Raw genomic sequence first — 27,885 nt, forward strand, 5'->3', positions numbered from 1 at the left:
GTCGGACCCACCTGCTAAAGCAGGTTCACCAGAGCAGATCGCACAGGAATGTGTCCAGGTGGGTTTTGAATGTCTCCAGATAAGGAGACTCCACAGTAGTGGAGTATTCCTGCAAGCTGATTTTCCTCTATTTATTTCAGCAAATGAGATGAATGCAGACAACTAACAGACGGCATAGGATGTCAAAAGAACAGAAAACTGGAGAAGCAGATACTTGCTAGAAAATGAATCCCCAAATCATGGTACAAATACCACCTCAACATGGTACACAAAATAACCTCTGCAAGCAATTGCAGGCAACCAGAAATGTGAACTGGTTGCAGGTTCCCAACCACAATAATGAACCTTTTTTTTTTTCCACCTAATCACCAGCTCTGGCTTGGTAAACCGGTGTGGTGTTTGACATCTCTCCCATCCTGACAGCTTCCTGCCAAGTGCCCAGTTCCTTCAGCTCCCCATGAAACAAATGCCAGTACAAAACAGAGAGTAAGGGACAGAATCAGGGCATAAAAAAGGGCCTGATTTCTGTGTATCATGGTACTTGTGTTCTGCCAGGACATGTTCTTTGTCCTCAGGATTTTCTAAAGCCACACAGCTTTTCTAAAGTCAGGTCAAATCATACCCTGGACAGTATTATAATATGGTAAGTGGGGATTGATGCAGCAGTGAAGGAATTCACAGAGACCCCTTGGATCAGGATATAGTTTGCCTGCAGAGAATATCAGGAGGATAACAGCTAAAATCAGGCTGAGGTAGATGAATCATACGTGTGGGTAACCTTAATTAAGAAAGGGGTTTTCCAAACTACGTGAGAGCGCGCTCAGCACTCTCACTTTTTACGCACTTCTATGGACACCTCCTCCTGAGCTGGCACAGGCGCTGTGACAGAGCCAAGAACAACTGCTGCTTCATGTACTCCTACCTGCAGCCGCTTCCTCTGGTGGCATCCACGTTAATTAAGTTTTGAGATCACAAGGTAGAGGAAAAAAAAAAGCCTAAAAACACCTATAAGTCCACATTTAGTGATAAACCCTGTATATGTAAACTAAGTCCCTTCCAAAGTCATTATTTTTTTCATACTTTAGCCAAAAATCACTTTTCCGCAGAATAGATGTAGTCTGAATTGCTCATTTTGTGAAACTTAGCTCAACACAAAAATGATTATTGCAACAAAAAAGTTGTGATAATATTTTGAAAGATCTCAATAATCCTAACGCACTTTCCCACAGCTCACAAAAATAAAAAATGATGAAACTGATGGAAATTCTCATGCAGGGTTTCAATATCTAACATCACAGCCTCAGGACCTTAAGACAGCTACCCCAGGGCATGTACAGTGTCTAGTGTGTTCTCAAAGATACATATCAAAATTGCACAAAACTGTTTTTTCCAATGGCAATCAGTATTTTGCTCTGCTTTGTTTGTACTTCCCCTATAAACACCCTATACTTATTTTAAAATATTAATTTCAATAATCACATTTGATTACAAATATTCACAATATTTCAAATCACGCTGTCATTTAGTTTGCCACACTTCTCGAGGGATCTAAGGAATGTTTCAAATGAGATGAGTGTTACAAACCTTATTTCTTCTAAATTACCTGTAAATTTAAAGGCATTTAACTGAAAAAAAAAAAAAAAACAAGTTTACAATGAAAACCTTAAGGGCTCGCGGCAGCTGATTTTCTCTGGACAATGGGATTAAGAACTGGTTATAGTTACTTGCTGTCTATATCTCTGTTAGCGCTAGGGAATAGCTAACTGCCTTTCATTAAATCCCTGGATGGTTAAAACAGCCTCATCACCACTATATTTTCCTTCCACTTCACTCTGCCAAATTTCTATATGAAAATGAAGGGATTTATTATTATTTACAGCTACAACAATGGAAAGAAAGGCAACAGGACACACTTTTTTAAAATCTAGGAATAGAAGGTAAAAGAGCCCAAAGTCACACTCGTAAAAAGTTTGAGAAAGATTCCTCTAGGCAACAAGAACCACTTTGGGAAAGAAAGTCCCAAATTCTGTCCCACAGAACCATCAACTCATTACACAGCCAATTAGCTGGTCATGCAGATTTTCTCCCTCCATTTCTCTTCCAGTGTGTTTCTCCTTCACGAATACTATCTAAAATTCTACAAAGAACACTGCTTGAGAACTTACTATTTCTGTTCCACACTTCAGATAAACATAAAGCTCCTACTTTGTCTTATTCTTACATCATTTTTCAACACTTGTGTTGAATATCCATGAAAAGATGATGAAAATATCATAAAAAGAACCAACCTTTAAAAACATCAGCAACACACAACCGAAATGGTTTATCCACTGATCTTTGTGGTGGCTTGAAAGAATCTGCAAACAAATTGATAAAACCTCTTAGAATTTCTGTATTCAATAACTGTATCTACAACTTCACATTTAGGGATACATCAACTATATTGCATTCCAAAGACTTTGTCCCACATTTCCCCAAAATATAAGTTTGACACACACAGGACTAAGATCTATTAGTTTTTAAATGAGGAAAACTGCACTCACCAATTTGCTCTAACAAACACTTCCCTTTATACCACTGTGTGAGGTCACTTGACTGACACCTTGTGACCAGATTTTCACCCCCAAGGCCACTCGTTGGGATATAAGCCACATCTGATTCCTAATTAAGAAAACAAACAGAAGTTAACCATTCATTAACAATGGGATCTTCTAGCAGAAGCAAGAGGTGCATTTTTTCAATATTACATGTCTAAGCTAGAAAAGAACAGTTGGCAGATTCGTATATCCCCTGGAGAAGACCAATTAATCAGTGGATCCATTCCCCTTCTGTTTGCCTCTTGCCTGATCACAGTGCGCCAACAAAGAACTGGGGATATCTTAAAATGATGATAGCAACATTAATAACTAAGTGAAACTGAGATCATATAACAAAATCCAGCTCCATATCTGACAGGCAAAACCTTGGTTTAAATTGCTGGTTCATGCATATGGATTTCAGGAAGGCCATAGCCAGGCCAAATGGAGAGTGTTCTTATGAGTTCATAATCCACAATGACACCTGCTCTGGTATAAAACTCTCTACTGTAATTAATGTAATGCTGAATATTGAGACAGAAGATCCCTGGTCTGTCTTGCTTTATGGACAACAATACCAAGAGGCAACAAATGAGGTGAGTGCCCCAAAGATTCAACAGACCTAAACAGAGATGATGACAGAAAGAGCATTAGAGAGCTGACTAACCTTATCCAGGGCTCAGTGTACACCCAACCAGTAAAAAAAGGAACCTGCTACATTATGTGCACATAGCAGTAGCAGGAAAGTGACACAGAATAACCTGACTGTAACAGCAGAAAAGCTCGTCCTACCCAAATGCCCGAACAAACCAACACAGACCTCAGAAATTTAAATTACCTTAAAGCCAGCTTGTTTAAGAAATTGGCCAAGCTTATTCGTAATTTCCTGAAATCTTTCCTGTTGCCAATTGACCTAAAATGGAAAACAGGTTACAATAATAAAATCATAGATTTTTAATGTGACTCCAACATACAGCTGCATGTCATCAACTCAGCAGTACCTGTAGGTGTACTTCACACACAGCACCTAATGGATTTAAAAATATTTAAGATTCCCAGCTGGATTCATAGTTGAAAATGTAAAAGCATACACATTAACACTTACTTATAGCAAACAAGACACCACTTAACTTGAAAGCCCCTTTAGTTTTATTTGTCATTGAAAAGCACCTTTTTTTTTTTTTAAACATTCACACAAAAATCAGATTCTACAAGATTATATACAACACAGTAACAATTTAAAACACAGGTGGCAATACTTAACACACCTTACATGTTTAGGTAAAGCTCTTGGGGTCTTGACCTGAATGATCACCAAGATGCTCTCACAGATGCCACTGGGTTAACTGCTTCTGTGAGGTTTTCACAAGTACAAGAGGGACCCCTACTCATTTTAGCACCAAAAATGTCCTTCTGTGTGCTTTGAAAATACACTCATAAATAAAAAGTATTGTAAAGGCTAGACACAAGAGACAGAGCTCAGAATTAAATAAAGAAATAATACTTTATTAGTTTCACAATATTAATCCTTAAAATTAGGGTCTACAATCCTAGATGGAAGCCCTTCAATTAAATGAAAAAAATAAGGATGTACCTGGTCCATTTTATTGACTGCAACTGCTAGCTGTGTCACTCCAAGAGAGCGAACTAATAATCCATGTTCTCGAGTTTGTCCACCTGTCTCAAACCCTGCTTCAAACTCTCCTCTGCTAGCATCCACAACCAAAATAGCCACATCTGCCTAGAAGAAAAAAAAATACAATCAAAAGTGGTTAAGAGTTGGAAATAATCTGGGTAAATATGTCAATCAGCAACATTTCACACAAAATGTACTCTATACGGGAGGAATCCTGATGTGCTTCAAATGTAACTGAAACTGCTCAGTTCTATCTGTGTCAAGCCCACTTTGATGAGGAATTATGGCATTATGTCATTTCATGTCATAAACCACCACTTTCTGTTAAACATAAGCCAACTCTTGGTTTTGGGAACATGTCAACTTCAGACTACTGATTCTGGACGTGCTGCAGAGACCTCAGCTAAACGAAAGCAGCCTGTGCTCCAGAAGCTTAAGAATGGGTATGACCACAACATCCAGTTCTTCCTGCCTCAGTCTGGACACCTTCACAGTGAGAAGCTGCAGAAGTTACAGATAAGTCACCTCACTATACAATTGGGACAACCAGTCAATTGCGTGTTGGATGTGGATGCTTCACAGTCTACTCAACACACTGAAGCACGCCAAAAATCACTAGGGGGAAAAGACTAAGTAGCCATCTAGGCAAACTCTCTGCCACAGCATGAAGAGCAAATAGGTATCACACAGTCTACAAAACTGCACAAGAATCAGCCATGTAAGCACAGTGGAAAACCACAGATTTTGCTGTTAGCCTTAAATACTGTTTGTACTTCTTCTACTTTTCCTGCTTTGGGAAGTAACAGCCAGTCAAGCCATCGTCATGCATCAAGCAACAGCACCAGACGTGAACGATAAAAGGTACTGCTGTCAAGAGGCAAGTGCAAGATAATTTCACAGGCCTGATGAGATGGACAAAATGGAAACAGAGAGGAGAAAAAGCAGTACTTCTCCCTTTCTTTACATGCTTATGCTTCAGGATGCCACGAGTGGGAAGACAGAACACGTCCTGGCTCTGAATTCCCCTCACCTTGTCCAAGACACAAAATCCCCACAGCTCATACAGAGACAGTGCAAGTGTGAGAACGGGAAAAGGACGAGGGATGAATTTCCCCACAGCTGTCAGCCTCAGAAGTGCATTGCGGTAAACTTCTCCCCCAAAAAAAAGGACATCCTGTATTTTCTAAATTATAAAAACCATAACTCAGGACTTACGTGAATTAACCATATGTATCAAAGGCCAGATCCTGGCCCTGATAAGGCTGATTTGCATTTTGTATAACGGCAGTTGGGGATTTACCTCCTAACAGAATTCTCCACAATAAAAAGGCACCAGGGCCACTTCCACAGGTGCTTTCTTCTACCCATTGCTTTGGCGCTGAGCCTGCTCTACAGGCAACTGAAAGTTGCAAAGTTTCTGTGATTCCTTAACAGGCTTCAGAACACACCAGCCCCTCATCATCCTCAGAGCTGAGGGAACACAGAGACACACCAAGTCTCCTTGGCCAGCCCCATCTTCTGCTGAACTGATGGTGGATCTGCAAGTCTTCTCGTAGCACTTGCTGCCAGTATTATTCTTCCCAAAAACGGCACACCTATTTAATTTAAAGTTGTAAAGAAGGTGGTGTGACTGAGTCGACACTTTTCAGTGTTCTGAAACTAAAGATTGTAAAGATTTTTAAACTCCTGAATTTCCTACAACACATGCTCCATAATATAGATGACTGTACAAGCACTGTATCACACTTTGCAAACTTCTGACTGGCCTGCAGCCTAGCTGCTGGGTCGCACAGTCTGAATTCTTACCCTGGTTCTGTTTCAGAGCTAGAGCAGAATTTGGGGCAAACCATTCTTCCCATAATATAGTTCTATTTTATCTGTAAAATCATACTATCACTACTCATCCTTACTGAGATTTTTAGATAAAACTCACATTTCAGACTGCAATGACATGCACGAAAGCAAAAAAACTCTACACAGTAGCTTAGCTTAGGAAAAAAAATCTTTGATCACACCACTACTTTGGAGAATCAGCTCTACTATTTAAAAAAGGGTGCCTTTAAGTGGAAAAAAATTTACACATTTTATGTCAAGTAAACATGTTATTCTTCCCCTCCTCTGATTTATTATTTCCATAAATTAAATAGCTAACCTATATGAGAATGGTAAGTACCATACTGAATTCAATGGGTAGTGCACAATACTTTTGACTTTACCCACTGTTCCTAAAGCAAATGGCAAATAATCTCTGCAAATGTTCTATTGACAGCACAGATGCATTCTGCATAAACTTCATTATCTACAGTGTGTTTTATCATCCCATATAAAATACACTGTTAAACAGAAGAAAGCTTTTTGTTTGACCTCTCCAAATCATTTTTCTTTAAGCTGAAAACCACTCAAAATCTTTACCAACAAGACCACTTCCACAGAACTTCTTGCAGCCATATCCCACATTCGAACAGCTTTAAAAGCTCAACTCTGATTTTAACAAACTGCAACTTAGTATTCAAATTCTTCCCTAAGAAAACTCTCATCCACAAAGTCTCCAAAAAAGAATAGCAACTGTCTTTAAACACATTCTTTTTTCAGTTTAGAAAACTCATGAAAATGTCAGAGATGTTTTAGCACCATGAATGATTGCATTTTGTATTAAATGTTAAAGTAGGAAGAAAAGCATTTAAGAAAAAGTTATAAATAATAATGCTATTGGAAAAACAGCTTTAGACCATCTCTACCTGTGCAGCTCCTGTGATCATATTCGGAATGAAGTCTTTGTGGCCTGGAGCATCCATCAGTGTAATTACTTTAGTCTTTGTCTCAAATTTGGTCATACCCACATCCATTGTCACTCCCCTTAAACGAAGCATACATGCAATGCACCATTAAAACTGCTTGGAAAGCTGCATAAAGTAAGCTATTAAAAACACAATCATGAAATTACATACTTTATAGCTTTCATTTTATTTAGCCTGCATAATAATAATAATAATAAAAAAAAAATCTAAAGAAACCTGCTTGCTAAAGAAACCTGCTTGCTGGAAAAGCAGACCTCTAAAGCTGCCTTTCAGTAACTTGAGTCACAAACGCTCCAAATTCACAGTACTAAATCCTATAGACTGTCACCCAACATGCACAGTGAGAACATGAAAACTCTACTGCATATTTAAATAAACACTAATTCTACTTTTAATACTTAGCTCTTCAGAAAAGAGCATCATAGCTTAACAGAAACATAGCAAAGAATAGGAAAATAGATGCTGTGGGACTACAGGAATACAGTTACACATTTGCAAAGATCCACATGCAGAACACTGGTTATCAAGGAGGGATTGCAGAGGTTTTTGCAGCGCTTTGACTCAGTTCCACATCTCACTAACAACCGCACGTCCTGCACAGCACACAGGATGGGATGCATCTGATCAAATGCAACCATCAATCGTGCAGATGTCTGGGTTAGTCATCTGCATCTCCATTTACAGACGACAAGGACAGACAGGCACCTTCAAGAAACACAGACACTTAAAACATGTTACTTCAAATGACCAAGCCCCCCTTCCCAGAAAAAAAAATAAAATAACAACCTAGAAGCCCAAACATTTACAGATGGCTCCAGAAAGTTTTCCTTTAAAAATACAAAACTTAGAGTAAAGACAAAACAGAATAAATCAAAAGTACCAATTAAAAACATTTTCCCTGAATAGCTACAATTAACCGTCTGAAGAGAAGTCTGGTATCTAAATGCACAACTTTTGGATACTAAAAAAATCATAGACCAAGGAATACCACTTTTAAGCTTCATAACAACTATTCCGCAAACTTTACTTTCTGTTAATATTTTACTCTTCACAGACAATAAATACTTGTTTCTGTTTTCAGTTTCTCATGTTAATTACATCCTATCAAAGGCAGCTTGTATTGATAACACACTTAATATGGTGTTTACTTATTCTATTACAGATCTGTGAAAGGAAATAATCTTCAAAGTTTGTCCGCTTTACACCCAGCTATATCTACAGAGATTAAGAAAAAGACTTTTCCCCCATCAGCTTTTCCTCTTTTACATCCTTAGACTATAATGTCATAACAACAATACCACCACTACAATATCATCAGCCATAACTGATGTAAGGCTACTTTTAAAATTGTGTTGGATGGATTGTTCCCCTCTTTCCCATACCTGCACCCACCCCCCCACTCAGGTCTGTATGTGCACTTCGGAAATGAAAGGACTCCCATAGGTCAAAGTTTAGCTACATACAGGGATACTGTAGAAGTGTATCCACCTTTAAAAACCACAACAGCTACACACGACACAGAGAATGCCTCACACCATGTTCTTTGGGATCAGTTTACATTGTGAGGGTTGTCTTTCCAACCAGAAGAGCTTATATGCTATGAAACCATGGGTGACAAGTGATTGCAAAAGTATAAACACAGAAGAAAATGCCTTTTCTTATTGTTTTGTGAACACAGAATATCATGTCTTTAGCTTCCCATAGAGTGTTCTTTAAAGTTCTTACAGATTTTTTTAATTAGCTTCACCGCTTCTCCATTACATACATTTTCAATATGATGAAATTTAATTTTAAATTTTGCATTTCAAGTTAATAAATTAAGGGCAGATTATAAATAACAGAAATATAATTTATTAATTTACAGATTTTATATTAAATGTAAGTCATATGTGATTAACTGACATTTCAGTGCTTAGTCTATAAATCTTGACATATTTTCATAGAAAAACTTAACCTAGAACTTTCCCATAAAGCGATAGCCAAACTGAAAGAAATTAGGCAGCAATAAACCAGTAAGGGAGCTTTAAATGAACCAACTCAGCCAGTAAAAGCATTCTGCATTGTAGTCCTAGTCTGCACAACACAGCATAGAAATGTGAAGAAATACTCAAATTCTCATTCTCATTCATTCTCATTATTTTTTAATTTTGATAACATGTACTCATATGGACAAAGAAAAATATTTGCTAATAAGTATTGAGTAAGCATCTTTAAATACCTGGAATATTTCTACCAAAGCATTATTAGCGGATAGGTATTTCCTAACAAATTTGGTTCTTTCAAGGAAAAAAGTTAATTTTCATTAAAAGATATTTCTACCTTTCTCTTTCTTCACCAGTTTCATCCAAGACCCATGCATAGGCAAACGAAGCTTTACCAGCCTTCTTGGATTCCTGTTCATATTTGTGCATAGTTCTTTTGTTCACATTTCCCAAAAGGTAGAGTAGATGACCCATTAAAGTACTTTTACCTGCATCAACATGTCCTGTGGAGGGAAATAAGTATTGCATCAATTTTATTAATGTACACATTTTAAGTATAGCACAAGAAGAAGTATACTAAAACATATGAAAATCACATGCACTAATAATGCTTATGCAATCCATAAAATTTCACAATCCTGTCAGAAAGAGATACAAAGAGATAGTTTATTGAAACAGTCAGCATGATGGCCATATAGCACCTCCAAATTCATACTAAAAAGAACACACTGCAAGAAAGGAACCAAACCAAAGTACATTTCACTATACTGTCAAACAGAAGCTACGTCAACCTTCCCATCCTAGTCAAGGACATATGAATGTACTCCCTCCAAAGAATAAAGGTCAAGCAGATGCAACTGAAAACAGTGTGAGATTTGCCTTCCCTGGAGAGAGGAGTTTTGCTTCTCTTATCAGTTCCAGATTCAACCAACACAGTTTTTCATCTCTATGTTTGTCAAAAATATGATTTAACAGTATTACCTATTACCACCAAATTAAGCAGTTGTTTTCCTCCTTGTCTCTTCTCCAACTCTGCTTTCACATCTATTTGTGGTTTTGTCTTGCTTGACTTTTTTACTGGAGTAGGCACCGTATTCTGCTCTTCTGAAACCTGAACTACTTGGGGTGAAAGAGCAGATTTTGAGACTGCCTCAAGTACCCCAGAAGCTACACTGGTGTCTCCAGTTAACAGTCCTTTCTGAAGTGTGCTGGCATGGCCATTTTCTTCAGCAATCACACTAGGGAAAAAAAAAGAAAACACAAGAAATGCAAAATACAAAGAGGCTGTAGAAATACAGGAGAGAAACTGAGTTTTCCCTTCGCTATCATGTAAGCCCCAGACAAAGAGTTTGTGATAAACCCATTAAGGTGGAAGCGATAAGCAGCTGGATACAAACTGCACAGATACCAGTTCTGAATATCTTGTCTGAAAAGCACTGTGTACAAAAGCAAGATAAGAAATAATCTTGTAAAATACATGAAACAGATAAACAAAAGCTTCCCACAGCCACTTCTTTTAACAGGGAGGGAAAAGACAGTTGTGCAGAACAACTATGGAGAGCTGGTTGTCTCTGAAGTAAAAGACGAGTCAACTTTGAAGCATTAATCCTACAACAGCTTCTACGTATACTACAAGTATTGTGGCTGAACACAGCAATGTTCTATTGTGAGAACAGTAATAAAGAGTAAATACTAAGCATATCTGAGCTGCAGTTTAAGGTGCAATGCTTACATAGAGCCATAACAAACAAGTTACATTTATCAATGCTGAGAAAATTTGTTTATGCATAAAACAAGGCATGTAGGACCAAGGAGATTTGGATTCTCCAACTCTCCAACATCCTGTTCTCTCACAGATCACCAAAGTAATCCTAATAGTAAGTAATGCAAGTATCATTCTCTTACACTCTCTCACTCTTTTTCTCTCGGATTTGTAAATGCGGATCTTTCCCTAATTCACACAAGCTTTCTGAGAATAAACAGTATGATTCTTAACCTGTTACAGCAAAGTTGGCCACTAAAAACAAATGCTAAGTAACATCTTCAGGAGAGCAGAAGCTTTCTTACTGCCTGACAGAGCTCCATGGTGAGGCATTAACATAAGCAGCAAGACAGGAACAGAAGAAGTTATTACAGGTGTGACAGCATTATATCACAGCAAACTTCAAAATATAAACCACTGACCATTACAGTATATTGAAAATAACTACGAAACACTAAAATGTTATCCAAGGAGAAGCAGCTTCTTCTCCTGGAAAACTGGAAATTCTTTCCCACGTAGCACCACCATGCTGCTGCTTGCTCTCTATGGAAAGGATTAGTGTAGGCTCTCATGTGCAAGTGTCTCCACATACAGTGTGAATTTTTCACTCTCCACTTTCTGTTTACACATCACATTTACCTTCCCACTTTTCCTCCTTGCAGCTTCTATAAACAAAACTACTTATTTTGGTACTTCAGAATCCCACATCTTGACACCTCTGCTTTTATTTGACATTGCTTCTCATTTTCTGTTGGCATAGGAGCACTTGCATTAGATTAGTCTCCTTCCACTACATATTTCTCAGGAAATGATACCGTGCAAGCATGTTAAGCCTATTGAACAAAGCAGTTCTAGAGTTACGATCTAAAAAATTAGCCCTAGGAAATACTCAGACTGACCACAAAATTAGCTTCTCCTTATAGCACTAAGCAACACGGGACATTTTATAGGTTTCCCTATTTTCCTGCAGTTTCAGAACCCACCTATGTTATCAGTACTGCAGCAGACAATGATTTTGACACCTTTTTCGTAAGGCCCAAAGCCAGGTCTTCCTCTTGACTGTGAGACCCCAAAGCAGAAATGTAAGCACTCATTTCATTTGGCTACAGTTCCACAGCCCAAGGCCAGGGTCTTACATCAAGGCTGAATACACCAACATAGATTTCTCAAACTAGTTAAGTAAAAAACTTAGTTTATGCCAGCGACACTGGTTGCAGGGGCACAGGTGGTGCCTGCACTTCTGCAAAATGGACAGACAACTCTGTATCAAGTCTATTATCAATATGTTCCAAACCATTTGAAGGAGAACAAGTGTATATCAAACTACTGCCTTGGATCAAACAATCGTAACATTTTAGATTTGACACTACAAAACCAGCTGCACTGTATCACCAACTATAGCATTAGGCAAACTCGGTATGTAACACCATATCTTGACAAGCTGAATACCCTTTATAAGAAGATACACTTGATTCCCTAAATTCTGATAATTGGTGGGTCATCATTGCTTTAGAGAGAGAAAGGTGATTACACACCACAGAAAAATATTCAGTATAGTTATCTGTGCTTTCTTTTACCGGAAAAGCTAAGTCCACTTCTATGAGGCTGAACAGAAGGCTCTGTGTTTTTAAAATTCCTTAAATAGTACATGAAGTTCAAGCTGAAAATCTACTTTGGAATAGCAAAACAATTATTTTCTGCAATGTCTCTTCAGGCACATTTTACTTCATAAAAATTGACTGAAAATAAGCGAGTTGATAGAAGGCAATTATGCAGACAATTGCAGTGACAAAGCATTCTACATATTTTAATAATGTATTTAAAATCATCCGAATGATACAAAGTACACCAGATCATTTTTGCCTGAATCATGTATTAAAAGAGCGTCATACTTATAATTAATTTGCATTAGACATCTTTCATCAAGATTAAGTCTCTTCCATCTTTTTCCTTTTTCAGATGAACTTCAGTTGAGTGTCAGCGTATCACCTAGCACTTTCACACTGAATTCCTATGACTGGTGCCAATAGGCAAAGGTCACACTGTAAAGCAAATACGGTATTTCACATGGGTATCAAGTTTTCTGCCTTGAAATTCTAGTATTTGAAGTTCTGGAGAGAAGTATTTGTATAAGAAGTCATATCAAAGCAGCCTTTGCAGATGGCAATAGTTTTCTCTCCTTTTCTATGTCTCCATTTCTTCCCAAATCAAGTTTTCAAAAATGAAAAATAATTTTACGGGAAGATATTTAGATGAAGCTGCAAGTGATGAGACCTACAAACATAACTCTCGTATTTTTCTATAGCTTTCCAAAATATATTTGAAGACTATCATATCAAGCCTGTTAAAAGACAAAAATGTATTTTGAAAGACAGGTTATTTGCAAGCTTCTAAATTCTGTTTTGTTTAGGTAGGTAATGATTTTTTGTTTCTAATCCCAGATGCTCAGATCTTCTTGCAGGCCAAAGCCTATGTCAGTAAGGATTCAAAAAACCAGGATGGATGCCGAGTGGTAGAATTTAAAATAATTACAGCACCTGAAAGAATCACAGTTATTGCCAGATCAAATAACTGCTCTCTCAGTTCTAAGTAGCTTTATTGTGACTACCACTGCTTAAGGCTCCCAAATAGTTTTTATTTTGTGTGGTGCAAAGAAAAAGTGCTAAATACAAGTAAAACAACGAGCAAAGCATTTCACTCCAGTCATCATAACATTAGGCTTCGCTACTTTTTCAAGGGCGCAATATTTGAACAGTCAGTACACAGCTCCAGTTCAGAGTTTTACAGGTTTCAGATACAACCATGTTTTAGAAACCTGAAAACAACCTGTGCCATGATAAACCAAGACTTGCCGTTTCAGAGGAGAAATATCAGAATGGATAGAGTGCATGACCTACTTGATGAGATAATTCAGCTTTATGCTGATCAATGTCAGGGAAAGGGAGAGTGGGGTTATTGCTTGGTTCCTAAAGGGAAGACGGGCAGATGAAACATGCAGTTCCAGTCTCATGGAAGTACATGAATGGAGATGCAGCAAAAAGACCACGACAGTTAGTTATTCCTCATGACAACCAGATGAGTTGTTTATTGAAAGTTTGATAACAGCTCAGAGAAACACTAAGAAGCTTCACCTCTAACAGTCAAGGAAAAAAATGAATGACACTGAAAATGTTTTTCAGTAAGCCTTTTCCCCTGGGATTTTGAAAAATTTCTGTCAGAAGACAGAGCATATAGGATAATATACCTAGTATATAGGATAGTGTACCTAGTGTGTCATTAGTGCAGGCAGTCGAGGGTATAAACAAGTTGACTGCGTTAGCAAGCACCTTGAATAGGAAAGGTTTCAAATTAGTGTGAGTTATGTTGAACCACCAGATCAAGAAAAAAATATATTTGTAGGAAGAGAACTTCCTAACCAACTGCTTGCATCTTTGCATGAGAACTCGATGGAGCTACCAAAAGCAGTCTTGGTTTGCAGACATCTGTGCCCATCTGTCATGTCACTGCTACCTGCTAATGTGGAGCCACTGATTAAGCAACTCTTGATTTCTTTGACAGGACAGAACCATTAAGCACTTTGTGTGTGCACTGAGGTCCTGTACTCAAGAAAGCTTGACCGCCCGCTATTCAGGCACAAATGTCAAAAGAGCTTACCACAGCTTTTTGTTAGGAAATCAGCAGACACACAAAAGCCTGGCAAGGACCAACATTTAGTCAAAATTAAAACTGTCAGGCCAGAAACTGCCTATGTGGTCTTGTCAACAAGTACCATAAAAGTAAACTGAGTAAAAATGTTATGGTTACATCACTGTTTTATGGGGAAAATTAAGAAACACAACATATGTTTTTATAAGACATATTAGAAGACAATCTCACACAACTGTCAAAAGGTTCACACTCCCATGCATTCAAAGAAGAACTTGAAAGCTTATCTGCTGAAAGTTAACTCTGCATAATTTACCTTTTAAACATTATTTTCAGTCTTATAGTCTGGACGCTTATTGAATTATTTTTATACAACCGACTCTTTCGGAGTACTTACAGTCATTACAGGAATGTCTACATCTATTTCCCCTTTCAAAATTATTAATTACACAATATTGCTCAGGCTGGTTAAAATATTCATGCTTTTTTGCTCACAACTTCTTCTGGTTTCCTTCATGACTTAACAGGAAGAAAAAGCCTGGTAAACAGTTTTGCTAGAGCATCAGAAAAACAGTTCACCAGAAGTGAGCAAACTCCATTTTCTGTAGACAATCCCACTAAGAAAATCCAGCAAAAAAAGGCAAACAATGCTTAAAGCAATTCACGGTTTCTAATAATCCATCCATTTTAAATAAGATTTCTTATTATGAGGTCATACCTCATAACAACATTGAATCATAAAGACTGAATACCTAGTCAAAGCATGGTGATTTTTCTGCTAGTGCCAGACCACTGGTTTTAAAAACATGGTCCATGAATTACCTTTAAGATCCCATAAAAGGTGACAACAGAAATTAGTTCATACATACTATATAATCACCTCCTAATGGTGTTTGCACCAACATCACACAAATATGTGGAAAGGAGAATAGGGGGCACAACTACAGATGTTTCAGAATGCAAACTGCTATGAATAATTTATAATGCGGTACTTTTTGGTCAGTGATACAGACTACGTACACAGAAATGTGCATTTATCAATACAACAATAACCTTAAAAGTGTCCGAAAATAATCAAAAGAACCAGCCTTTCTTAGGTGTTAATAAACACAGATTCATTCTGTTCCCTGACAACTCAACCTTATGCTGTCAATAATTCAGCAGATAACTGCAGAAGAAAAAAAAACTCTTGATACTCATGGTGTTGAGGGAGGGGTTCACGTTTTCAGTTTAAAAACAGAGGTGTACGAAGTCATTTTAAGTTTGCAAGACAATGCTTGTGCTTCAGCACATCACAATATATTTAGAACAGACTTTAAGCAGAGACTGTGGAAAAGAATGAGGTAGGTGTTGGTCTTTCTTCCCAGGTAACAAACAACATGATGAGAGGAAATGGCCTCGAGTTGCACCAAGGGAGGTTTAGATTGGATATTAGGAAAAATTTATTCACAGAAAGGATTGTGAAGCATTGCAACAGGCTGCCCAGGGAAGTGGTTGAGTCACCATCCCTGGAGGTGTTTAGAAGAGTGTAGATGAGGCTCTTAGGGACATGGTTTAGTGGTGGACTTGACCGTACTACATTAACAGTTGGACTCCATCACCTTAAAGGTCTTTTCCAACCAAAACAATTATTTGATTCTATTATTCCGACCGTAAGGAAAACAATCAGGAGAGCAAATGCCACTGTCCTACAGCAGAGGAGGAAAAATGTGATGCAAATATGGTCAACACCTCCTTCCCTTTTCTTCATGTCAAGGTTCTATTGCCTTGGCAGTGCCTCCACAGGGGCCTGCAGGTCAAAGGAAGAAAGGAAGTCACCATAGACTCCTTAAAGCAGGAGTCTTCAGACAGGCAGATAAGTTTAAAATTTAAATTGCACTGTCTCCTATATTCATATCCAAATCTCACGCTCTTTTACAGATTGCTCCACTTCCTACCTATTCTACCCACTCAAAGCTAAATGCCTCAAATGCATCCAATTTCTATAGCAGAAGAGGCTTGTCCTTGATTAGTATTTCAGCAGTACCACTAAATAAGTGAGGTGAATTAACAAACATCTTCACAATATTGAGGATTTATCTAAAGGGATTACCATCAGGTTCTGAAGGCTTAATTTTTCCTGTCACAAAAAACAGTATGTCACTCAACTGGACGCAAGCATGATAAAAACTACTTCAGGGTCCCTGAAGAGAAGCAGAGTGGGTGAGAACCATATTAGAGCCAACTGTCTTTCCTCAGACTGAGTCGTCACTAGCCTATCCAGGAATTACTCCAGTCTGAAGAAGAGGAAGCATTCTTTTTATGTCCTACTTCCCTATGGATCAGGCACACATACACAAAGTGTGGCAGCTGCTATATAAGTACCGGATACAAAATTCTGCATTTGCTGTTTTTTATAAAGAAACATATTACAGCTAAAAAAATTCAATCACTACTATCCAGAACTAGCTGGCAGATCCTTTTCACTCAAGATTCCTGCCTTTTTATAAACTTCTATCCAAATTAACTGAATCCACAAAAGTCCCTGTGAAAAACTACAACTTTTAAGTAGTAGAAACAGCAGAAATAAATGTGCCATGATGTTGACTGGAATTCTGTTATCAAGTCCAGTTGTCACACCCAGAGTCTCTCATTAGTAAAGGCAAGGAGAAAAAAAAAATGCATTCTCTTTTATATATTGCAAATCTCGAACAGCATAGAAAGAGGATTCTGAAAGGTCCAGGTTTTCATTCAGACTTTACTGCATCTAAGTAGCTGAATGAAAGTGATGCCTCTTAGCAATGGCATTTAGCAGCTTCACACATTGTATTAAATATGCTTAAGACTAAGGAGATTCAACTGCTTACTTTCCACTCAGTTACCAAACATGCACAAAATACTGTAAAACAAAGGCTATGCCACCCCCTCCCTCCCAAAATTGCTTCCCAGATCAGAACTACCAGCACTGCAGGATGAGGTTGGGATGTCGGCACTGTTTACACTTGTGAATTTTTTTCCTGAGTATGAACTATGGAATTTCTTGCCACAGCTTAGGTGGCTGTTATAACATTGAGCTCAAAAACAGAATAAGCACATCCAAGTAAGAAAAATCCATTAACCATTCTTAACATAAACAGCCTAATTAAAAAAAAAATAGGCAGGGAGACACTGAACACTACATGGAATGACATTTCACAGACTGTATTCCCAACATGCATGCCCCTTCTTTATATTAAGTATTCACTGCTGGCTACTCTTGTAGGTGGACTCTGATCCAAATGCCTGTTTTCACACTCTCACAAGACAGACCCCCAACAGTTCCAAGTCGGGATAAAATCAGAATTACTGCTCAGCCATTCTAATTGGCTAATGCATTAAGGAGGACCAATTTCTTCTCTGCAATAGTTGTACCCTGAACACCTGTTAAAGTTAATAAAAGCTGCAGACAAAGGCAAAGTTTAGCCATAAGTGATTGTTTTCCCCATAAATTATTCTTAAATATATTACTTCCTTTGAAGAACAAGCAATTACAGTTAAGATTTATTGATTTCATAATTCCACTTAGAGAACTAAATTTAAAATAAACGAACCCCAAGAAAGTTCAGTATTCTATGAAACGGATGTTTAAATAATCTGGCTAGCTGATATGTCTCTGCTCTATTCATAGTGAAAGGATTTGTTAAACTCAAAACGTGAGGTACCATCTTCTGAAAGTGATTCTGAGTCAAACAAAAAGCTGAGATGGTTAGTTCTGAAGAGTGACACTAAAACTGCTGTAAAAATAGAAAAAAAATGAAGAAGAAAACTTGCTACAGGTGCATCAGTCTGAAAGAAGAGCTGCTGATGTACCTTTATGTACAAGGGCTTGGCTTACCATGGAACTTCAAATCCCATAGATTGTTTCTTTCCAGACACTGTCATTTTGGTAACTTTTGGCACAATTTCAGATTCCACTCTGGCTGACTGGAAATCCCTTGTTTTTCCTAGTAATAGACAAAAAGTAAGTTTGAACTTAAGGTTGTGACTAACAGGTGTTAAATATAAAGTTTAACAAGTTACATTACTTCTCTTCAACCCAAAGATACCAGCCTGTGATGATGATTTCTCACACTTCAGTGTCTTACTTACATATATTATATAGTTATTCAAAATACTTTGCAAACAGTTATATTTATTGTGAAAATCTCATCTGTATCTCCAAGTATTCATGTGACGCCTACACCACTGAAGAACTTTACTCGCAGCAGTTCTGCTGAATGCCACAAGCACTTTATGCAATAGTAGGATGAAGAAACACTCTGCAGCAGCTCAGTAGCTGACTAGGTTAATTCTTATTTAGAGCTTTTCTTTTACTTTAACATCGTTGAACCTCAAGGCTATTATAAGGTGAAAGAAAATACACCTAGCAGCTGCACAGCTATGTGTGGCTACCAGGCCTTCCCTGAAACATGGAAACAGTTGTCTTGTACTGACTTACACCAAAGAAGCCAAGCAATACCCAAAAGCAAGCTGACTTAAAGGTTATTTAGAAACAATTACCAGAGTTAAGTAGCATTAATCACTTTAAAGGTATCAATTTTTACCATAACTTCAATGAAAACACGATTACAGTAAGGTTCATTCTTAATTTCGTGAAACTACAGTTTCATAACGAATAGCATGACACAGCTATTAGTTTCTTGTCAAGCTGGGGAAAAAAAAGATATTATCTGCTCTGGGGAGGGAGAGTCTAAGCAAAAGAAGTAAACTAGCTTGTTTCTTTCTGGAATTCCCTCTTCAATATGTTAGGATCCCTTTTCAATGGAAAGACTTCCAGCTTTATAGCATGAGTGGCAGTGCCTGTACCTTGTGTTCTAAAGGATGTTAAACACACAGGAAAGCAAAACAATAACCTGAAATCAGAATTAAGTTGCAAGTTTTAAGAAATCTTCACCTACAGACATATCTGAAAACTAGAAAAATGCCACTACTCTTCCAGTAATGAACCAGTTTAAACAGTCGGAGTGAATACTTATTTTAAATAACAAGTTAATCTTTTAAGTATTCTAGATTACTACTTTAAGATGAACTGTTGGAGTAATTTAGTCCTGCTCATTAGGTTAAGTCTTTATTGCACTACAAAATATGATGGCTATACCTTTAAAACCACAAAATCATATTGCTTTGCAGGTTAATATATAAAGTTGGGGTCAAAGTGGCTGAAGATTTCAGGTAAGGAAACAGAATACCATAGACATGTCTATGATAGACAGCATACCAAAAAAACTGTTGTGCGATTTTTCCCAAGCAATCATAATACAGATCAGACATTCTTATTTAACTGATGACTTGGGCTTCATCTCCCTCATTTGTCTTATCTACTGATACTCATTTTATTTATATGCCACCTGGAGCTCCCTGGAAGAAGGCATATGTATGTGTATTATTAATAGTTGCATACCAAGTACACTGTAATTAAGGAAAAAAAGTAAGATAAATAAAGGCAGCAGCACAAATAATGGTTTACAATAATCACAAATTATGTAACTGACAAACAAATAGTAAAGATTCAGAATATAAAACTCTCAGATCACTGGACAAGAACCACTAGTTAAGCCTAAAGATTTTGTTTCATCTTCAAGCTCCTACAGAGATCACCTACAGGATTTTTTTAATGAGAAGTTAATCACCTGAGTTACAGTAAAAATTACTTTTGTTGCCAATTTGGTATGTTTTTTTCCACTTCAACTCTAACAATTTTCAAGCAGCCATCATTTTCAACTGTCAATTAAACATGAATGCCTTACATGTTATTTGAAAGCTGAATTACAGTTAATTCTCAGAAAACAACCATGTTTGAAATCTGGCTGCTGGGAACTAATAATAACAAAAAACGTAATTAAATTGAAATTAGATGAGCTGAAAAAAAACGAGGTAACAATTCATATCATGTAACTTGAAAATAACTTGTGATCTATTAGCAATATTTGCTACATATGATCCAAAATAAAAAGTCAAAGGTTTTACAAAATACATTTTCTCTAATCATAAGCTTCACTCTGTACAAATACTATGGGGTGTTTGACACAGATACAAAGTTAAATGTACAAAGAGACAAAATACTTTCAATGAATCAAGTATTTGACACAGAAAACATAGAAATTTTAAACTAGAGATAAGGAAACACTAAAAGTTTAAAGAACATACAAAAATAAAATTACAAAGAGCAAGAGGAAATAAAGTAATTGTCAACTGACAGCACTGATGGTTTGGGTGGGTTTTTTCCTTATTTGTTTTTATAAAGCACTAATATTTTGGCACAGGCAGAGGGAAGAAACAGACCAGGATCATATAAAAACAAACCAAACCATACCATAGAACATAGTCCTGCAATGGTGGCATTCAGTTAGGTGCAAAGACAACGCAAGAATTATTTGTAACATGACTGACAGAAGCATCAAATATCATTTTCTAACTTTAATGTTTTTATAACCAAGTACCAGAAAATCAAGCGGCTCATTTGAGGTAAGGACCGAGTCTGCCTTCCGTGCACTGCAAGTGCCACTAAAGATTAGTAATTATGGGCTTCATTACAAAAGATACAAGCCCAGGAAAGGAACATAATTTACTGTCTAATCTATTGGGCATCCAAGAAAACTGCATGATAAATTCTTATCTGCTTTAGCAGGCAAAACAAAAGCTATTCAGCACTTAACAGATCACATGCAAATCCTTAAACTGCCCCTTGGAACTAAAAGGAAGTCAATGCATAATGCTCATGCCATTCTTAAAATACTTCTTAATCAAGAAGCAGAGTATCCCATGTCAACTGAAGTGAACTACAAGCCTGGAAAATTGTAGGAGCAATAATCCAAACTTGATTAGGACAAGAGCAGCTATGAGGAAAATTAACCTCCAAAGGGAAAGGATATAAAAGGTGTATAAAAGGTGTATTGGTTTTGCCAAGAAATGCTTCATAAAGTTCTTCATGCCTACTGCCACTTGGACATTCTTAAACACATACCTAAGTAATTCTGTGGCAATACATTTCCTAAATCAAAAGTACACATAAAATAATAACAAAGACAGATATATCTTTCATAAACTCCTCAAGAAGTGCCAATACCTCCTTGACAGATTTCACTTACTCTAGCATTGCAGAAAGCAAAAATAAGATTAGATCACATGCAAGTAAATGCATCAATTGGCCAACGGTGTCAACCTGTAGAGCAAGAGATTTTACTGAAGGGGACACTCCATAAAAATCCTGGCAATCCACTAACTTAACACTAGGAAAATTTTAAAAAGTTTTCCTTCAATGAAAACAAAAGTATACATTCATAAATTATAAAAATATAAAGGCTTGTCAGCATGATAGTTCTCACAATTCAGAATATTTACGAAACAAAATCTCTAGCCTATTTTAAGCAAAGTAGTTTTCAGACAGATATTGGGTAATTAGACTGCACTGACATCAGAATACGTAGACTAAAGCATTCTGTAGCTATGGAGTCAAACAGTATTACAAAATAAAACATGCGCTGATGCACCTAATCTCAGTATTACATTAGGACAAGCCTAATACTACAGGGAACTGACAGTCCCACACTGACGTTACTCCAGTACAACTATGACAGGGTGTGAGAACTGGACTTTATTATTCTTCTCTTTCCTTTTACCTTTCCTATGACTGCCAGTTGGTCTTCTGACTTAAAAGCCATTTGATTTAGTCAAAAAGTACTACTAATGACACCTACTGTAACTTTGAAACTATTAAAAGTACAACCCAAAAATCTGACAGCACAATAAAGTATGTGCTGACTGATACACAGGACACAGACACATATGTATGGAGGAAGCAAGTGAAACGTAGGGACAGTCTTTAAAAATGGCAACTGCCTCTCTGGATGTTCAAGCTGGAAGAGCAGAAGTGTATGCATCTAGTCAACCAAGTTCCTTTACTGTAAGCAACTCCCTAGATTTTGGGTTTCCTTTGTAAAAATGCTTGTAAGGAGCACCTGTAAAAGAGTTAAACAAACAAATCAAAATATTATTTTGGCTTCTTTATCATAAATAACAAGCTTGAGAAGTTATTTTTTCAGTTTTTGTTGGTTTATATACTTACATTGAAAGTAACAGGAAGATTAAAATTGGTCTTTTCTCTAATTCTGTTGGAGGATTCCATGTTATGTTTCAGTGCTTGGAGGAGTTGATTGCCAGACTACTCTGTTCCAAGGTAGTTTAGAGGAGCATAAAACAAACAGGAGTCTGTTAAGCAATCGCCATCTCAAGAAAGACACGTTGATACCAAGTGAAGCAGGGATACTGGCATATTTGGAGAAATGTGTACTAGCACTTGGTCTTTAAATCCACACTGGCTTCAATCAGATGGGCACTCCTTCATCAATCAGATGGGCACAATACAAACGAAATGCCCTCATTTTCAGTTCCTATACGCAGAGGCTTCTCCTCCCAATCTGTTTCCCCCTCATCAAATTGTATAAAGGCACTGAAACTTTAATCTCAACTACACCACTGCACAGAGAAACCTGCTTCTGATAAGACGAACGAGAATTGTTAATATGCCTGAATTCAGCTTGAAAAACAAGGAAGGAAGAAGGTCAATATGATAAGCATGTCTTGACTCTGTGCTCTTCCAGATGGCAATCCCATAGAAATAAATCCACATCCACACACAAAACAACCACTAGCTGTGTATAGCACTGGCAAAGGAATGTACCTCCAAGGAAATTACATGCTAATTAACTGTGTCCAGATTGCAGTTCCTTTCTCTTTAAAGCTTTAAGTAATTTCCATGCTTTTGAAATTTTTACTTAGTTTATATTGATTCTTCTATTTTCAAAAGTGGTATGAGCACTTAAAGAAGAAGGCTGCACACTGTCTGAGTTTTGAACAGGGCTGAGGATCCTAGATGCTATTGACACTTAAGAGACATGTTTACTAAAGCAGGTCCTCCTAGCACTAGATCAGTACATACGCATGTAACACCATGCCTTCTGATCTAGAACATACGGTTTGCATCCCTTACTCTGCTACAGACTTTCTATATAACCACAAGCAAGACACTTAAACCTTTGTCTACCAATTATACAGCAAGAGCCACAAATTCCAGAAAAGAAAAAAGACAGTACAATGGTTTTGTGCTGGTCTTGCGCATCATGTCATGAGCTTCTCCCAAATACGTTTTGTGACTCACTGATTAAAAAAACTATTTTTGCATACACTACTGGCAGTACAATTGAGTGTATTAGTAAAATAACAACAGAAGCACAGACAAGACACAGTCCTTTCTGAAAAGCAGATTTAATAACTGAGGCCTCCATCAAGTTAATACTTCCCTTCCTATATGCTGTGCTATGATCTACAACTAATTTTGAGGTCCTACAATTGTGAAAATACTCCAAATACGGACTACACCTGAGACAACCAGATGAGAGATGCCAGCCTGATTACATACAATTCCATGTTAAGAAGTATGTTTCACCTGTTTTCCCACATTTGTGGGTTTATACTAACATCTAATACATCCATCCATCATTCTAATCAGTTATTTCAAAATCTAGACTGTAACATCTTCCAGCTGACAAATTCCAAACTGTTTATATCCTTCTATTTATGCCATAAACCTCACGAGCTTCTAGCCTTTTAATTAAAACTTTTAATTTGCCTTAAAAACAGTATTTTTCTCCCCTCAATTTTTACAACACTCGGGAAAAATAAAATAAGGGACAGGAGTTGGACTCGATGATCCTTGTGGGTCCCTTCCAACTCAGGACATTCTATTCTATGAAATATAAAAATTAATCAAATTAAAGAGATACATTACTGAAGATACATATTTTTTTAATTCAACAGAGTTATTTGACACTGGTAAATTCTACAAAATGTTGTAGGCCACAGCGGCAACTTGCAGCACAGTTTACTTAAGTTTCCCACAGAGCACACCAGCTCTTCAGTGGCAGTGGTACTGAGTATTAGCATTAGCAATGCATCACACTGCCGGGAGTAATATCTATGTCCTACCAGTACGTAACATGACTACTGAACTTCGAACATCCCAGATTTCCTAACTTTACACAGTTCACTACCCTTTAAAACATTCTGCCTGCATATAATTTGTCATGCACTTATCCCTGTAGGCCATCATTTGAATTTCTTTGTCTCTTATCTCTTACATCCAAAGTCTGCTGCACAATGTGAGAAGTAAGTTCAGCACACAGAAGTCCTTTGTAATATAAAGCCATAAAGAATAATTGGGAAAGGAAAAATTAAATTATTTAGAAAACTCTCTCCCACTCTTCTATGACCCTAGAAACATCAGCAGCCTTTCATGGAGCGCCTCTGATAGCACACAAACTTCACCTAGCTCTAATAAAAATGCTACATGTGAAAAAAAAAATCAAAATAAAATGTTACTTTAGCATTTAAATTGTACCAGTTTAAAACACTCATTTTTAGGAAAATGCATGACATTATACTATTATGAACTGCAATGTACAAATGGATGCTACCAAACATCCACAGCACTTATGAAAATAATGCAACAGCCCAAAATAATAGAAAAGGCAACTTGCTAAGTCACCTCCCAGTGCTGAGACACAGCCATTCTAAAGATACTACTAAAACCAATTCTCCAAACAAGAACACTGAACTTTTTCTTTTTAAAAGAAAGGTTATTTCCTAAAAGAAACCACAGTCAGGGGTTTTCCAGGTAGCTTCATCTTCTTGTTTAAACTATTACCTTCTCTGCAAAGTTTCAGACAGTGAATTTGATTTTTTTTTTCATGAAACTGGGAGTAGGCATTTTCACTGAAAAATGCTGAAAATATAAATGTCTGCTTGCACCTGACTACAAGAATTTTCTTGTTTTGTTTTTAAGGTTTGATACAGCAGGAGGGAGGAGGGATGCAACAGGCTATTGAGTGATTTTTCTGAGTATCTCCAGCACGGGCCAGTTCTCTATGGCCCACAACATACAAACAGCACAACTTGCTCCTCCACGGCTGAAGTTTCAGAAACACTTTGCTTCACTACATGCAGTTGCAACAGCTGGATGTACAGTGGGCACAGACAGAAGGGCTGGCAGCCTCACTTTAACGTTAGAGTCAGCTGGCACTTCTCATTGCTCAGGCTTTACTTTCAATGCTTGAAATTGTCAGCAAGTAGAACTCCTTTGTCCAAAAATTAATTTGTTCAAGAGAGGTACCTGCCTGGGGCTGATTTTTTTTTTTCCTTCCAGACAGGGAGAACAGGGAAACTGGAAAAGATGAGACAGAACAGTTTATTTTCAAAAATGGCAAGTGAAGAAAATATTATTTGTATAAATTAAATTTTTCAAGTGATCTTTTCACCTTCTGAAAAGCCACTCAATTTGGCCTTAGAGAACAGTATGCACATGCTCTTATAGCTGAAGTGTTAACAACTAAATACTCAAAATACTTCACGAACATTTGATATGTGGTTGCTGTTGCTAGTTTTGACCAGGATAGACTCGGCTGTGACACCTGAGAGCAAACCCTACCTCTCCTGCGGTTTCTGCAGTTTCCCACCACATCAGTAAACTGGAGGCGTGAATCTGCCTCGGATAATCGTGAAAACTAAACTAAACTGGGGGGCAAGAGAAAGAAAACAACAATACAATCAGCACTGGCAAGCAGCAGGACAAGCAGATTATCAAGGACAGACCAGAGACTACAAGAATGAAAATCAATAAAGCAGAGAAGCTACAGTGACTATGAAAAAAATGACAACGTGAGTTGACAGCCTAACTTGGGGAAAAAACAGCATGTAAGGAGAGGGAGAAAGAAAGAGGCCGCATACTCAGTGGCATGTTACATGCAGAGCTGAACATGAACAAAGGAAGAAGAGGATCAGAACTGAAAATGAACACAAACTATGGGTGGAAAAAATTGAATGTGGAAAAGAATCACAGCAAATGACTGGAAAATAGGTAGGAAACCGAGAATGGCCAGATAAGGGGTTTGGAATGATAAAGTGGAAAAAATGGAACTACAATGAAAAATTTGGAATGACATATGGAAATATTGTGTTTAGGGCACAAACAGGAATTAAATAAAAAAATTTGAACATCACTAAATAAATCAGAGGATGAGAAGAACATGGGTACTGACATTAGATCAGGTGGAACTGGATGAGGTGGAGCATGTTATAACAAGGCAATAACATATTTTCTTTCCTGCCTGAAACTTGGCCAAAATTTCTGCCATCAACACTTCCTCCTCAACTGAGGCCAAATGATCCAGAACAGAGCAGTCAGCTACAGCTGCACTCTCTTGCTCTTCTTACCAGAAATAAACACCTTTCCATGGAACTTTATTCAAATTCATATCTGAGTATTCAAATACTCAAGCAATACACAATTAATTTTACCTACTAGAGGTATTTTTTTCCCTGAGATTATTGTAATAATACAATTGAATGGCATTCATTTACATTAGAATATCTGATGTCCCACAGAAACCTAATGTCTCAGAGAATGGTTTAATATGTATTTTTATACAAAACTTTTTACTGAGCTCTACTACATCTGTGAACATTCAGTGTTTTAGCAAATTAAACTTTTATGTCTCAATATCTGGATGCTTAACACGACCTTCCAATCAGCATCCGTCTCTAACAAGTTGCACTTAAAGCAACACAGGTCCACAAAGGAACACACAGTTCAGCTCTATATGTAGACCACTGGCATGGTCTTTCCAGAAATATGGATTATTGGTCCGGTTTAAATTCATAGTTAATATATTAGGGGAAGGAAAGGCACTGCCACTGGATTAAAACACTCAAGATTTCCTATTTCACGAAGCCAACATCTCCCATGTGAAAGTCCGGAGATCTGCTGTGCAGAAAGGCGATCTGGGGGGGTGTCTGTTTTCTTCTAGAGATTACACAAACATCAGCCGCCTCCTTTTGATGTTTCTGATACGTAAACACGTAAAGGTCCAATAGGAATTCACAACAATCAAAACAGAGACTTTCATCTGTCAAGTTTTTGTAAAGAATGTCCCTGCGGTATTTCTCATGCCTACTGCTTATAGTTAAATGGACTAAAATCCAGTCCTTCACATAATCATAACTCAGTACAACTCATCCTGTAACTACTGAAACCTGTTTTGTGGGAGGCGCATTGCTTCGCACTCTAGCAATGCCAATGATGCCCCTTCTCAATCCGTAACTGAAGCTACAATCTGCTGTAAAAATAATTTATTAGACATCTTCAGTTGTTCTGTAACAGCACCTTTACTCTCCCACACATACACAACTGTAAGTCGTTGGTGGTGTTTTCTAATTCAACGAATTTTTCTTAAATGACTGTGAATTGTCTTTCACTGAGATTTAGAAAAACCTCGGTCTGGTATTTCTGAAGTGCAGCTTCCTACCATAAATGGTCATGTAAAGAGCAGAGTCAGCACTATAGGCAGGATAACCCTAAAAAGATATCCCCTTTAGCCAGTCACTTAATCGAACAGAATACACAGAGTCCATGCAA

General features: G+C 37.4%; 1 protein-coding gene across 3 annotated transcripts in view; it reads right to left on the reverse strand.

Moving 5' to 3' along the window:
* The window catches only part of HBS1L (HBS1 like translational GTPase), a 62,530-nt gene that overhangs the window by 8,495 nt on the left and 26,150 nt on the right, over positions 1-27,885 (reverse strand). For 2 of the 3 annotated variants that reach the window (XM_065057053.1, XM_065057055.1), the window contains exons 5-12: positions 18,253-18,361; positions 9,974-10,230; positions 9,330-9,495; positions 6,951-7,068; positions 4,171-4,317; positions 3,415-3,489; positions 2,544-2,661; positions 2,289-2,357 (exon numbers count right to left, since the gene is read on the reverse strand). In XM_065057053.1, the coding sequence (XP_064913125.1) occupies positions 2,289-2,357; positions 2,544-2,661; positions 3,415-3,489; positions 4,171-4,317; positions 6,951-7,068; positions 9,330-9,495; positions 9,974-10,230; positions 18,253-18,361 (1,059 nt within the window). Of the gene's footprint in view, positions 1-2,288; positions 2,358-2,543; positions 2,662-3,414; positions 3,490-4,170; positions 4,318-6,950; positions 7,069-9,329; positions 9,496-9,973; positions 10,231-18,252; positions 18,362-19,635; positions 20,251-27,885 lie in introns of those variants that run through there. The other variant, XM_065057056.1, reaches the window with a different exon arrangement.

This window comes from Columba livia, chromosome 3 (genome assembly GCF_036013475.1).
Source record: "Columba livia isolate bColLiv1 breed racing homer chromosome 3, bColLiv1.pat.W.v2, whole genome shotgun sequence".
Classification (NCBI taxonomy): domain Eukaryota; kingdom Metazoa; phylum Chordata; class Aves; order Columbiformes; family Columbidae; genus Columba; species Columba livia.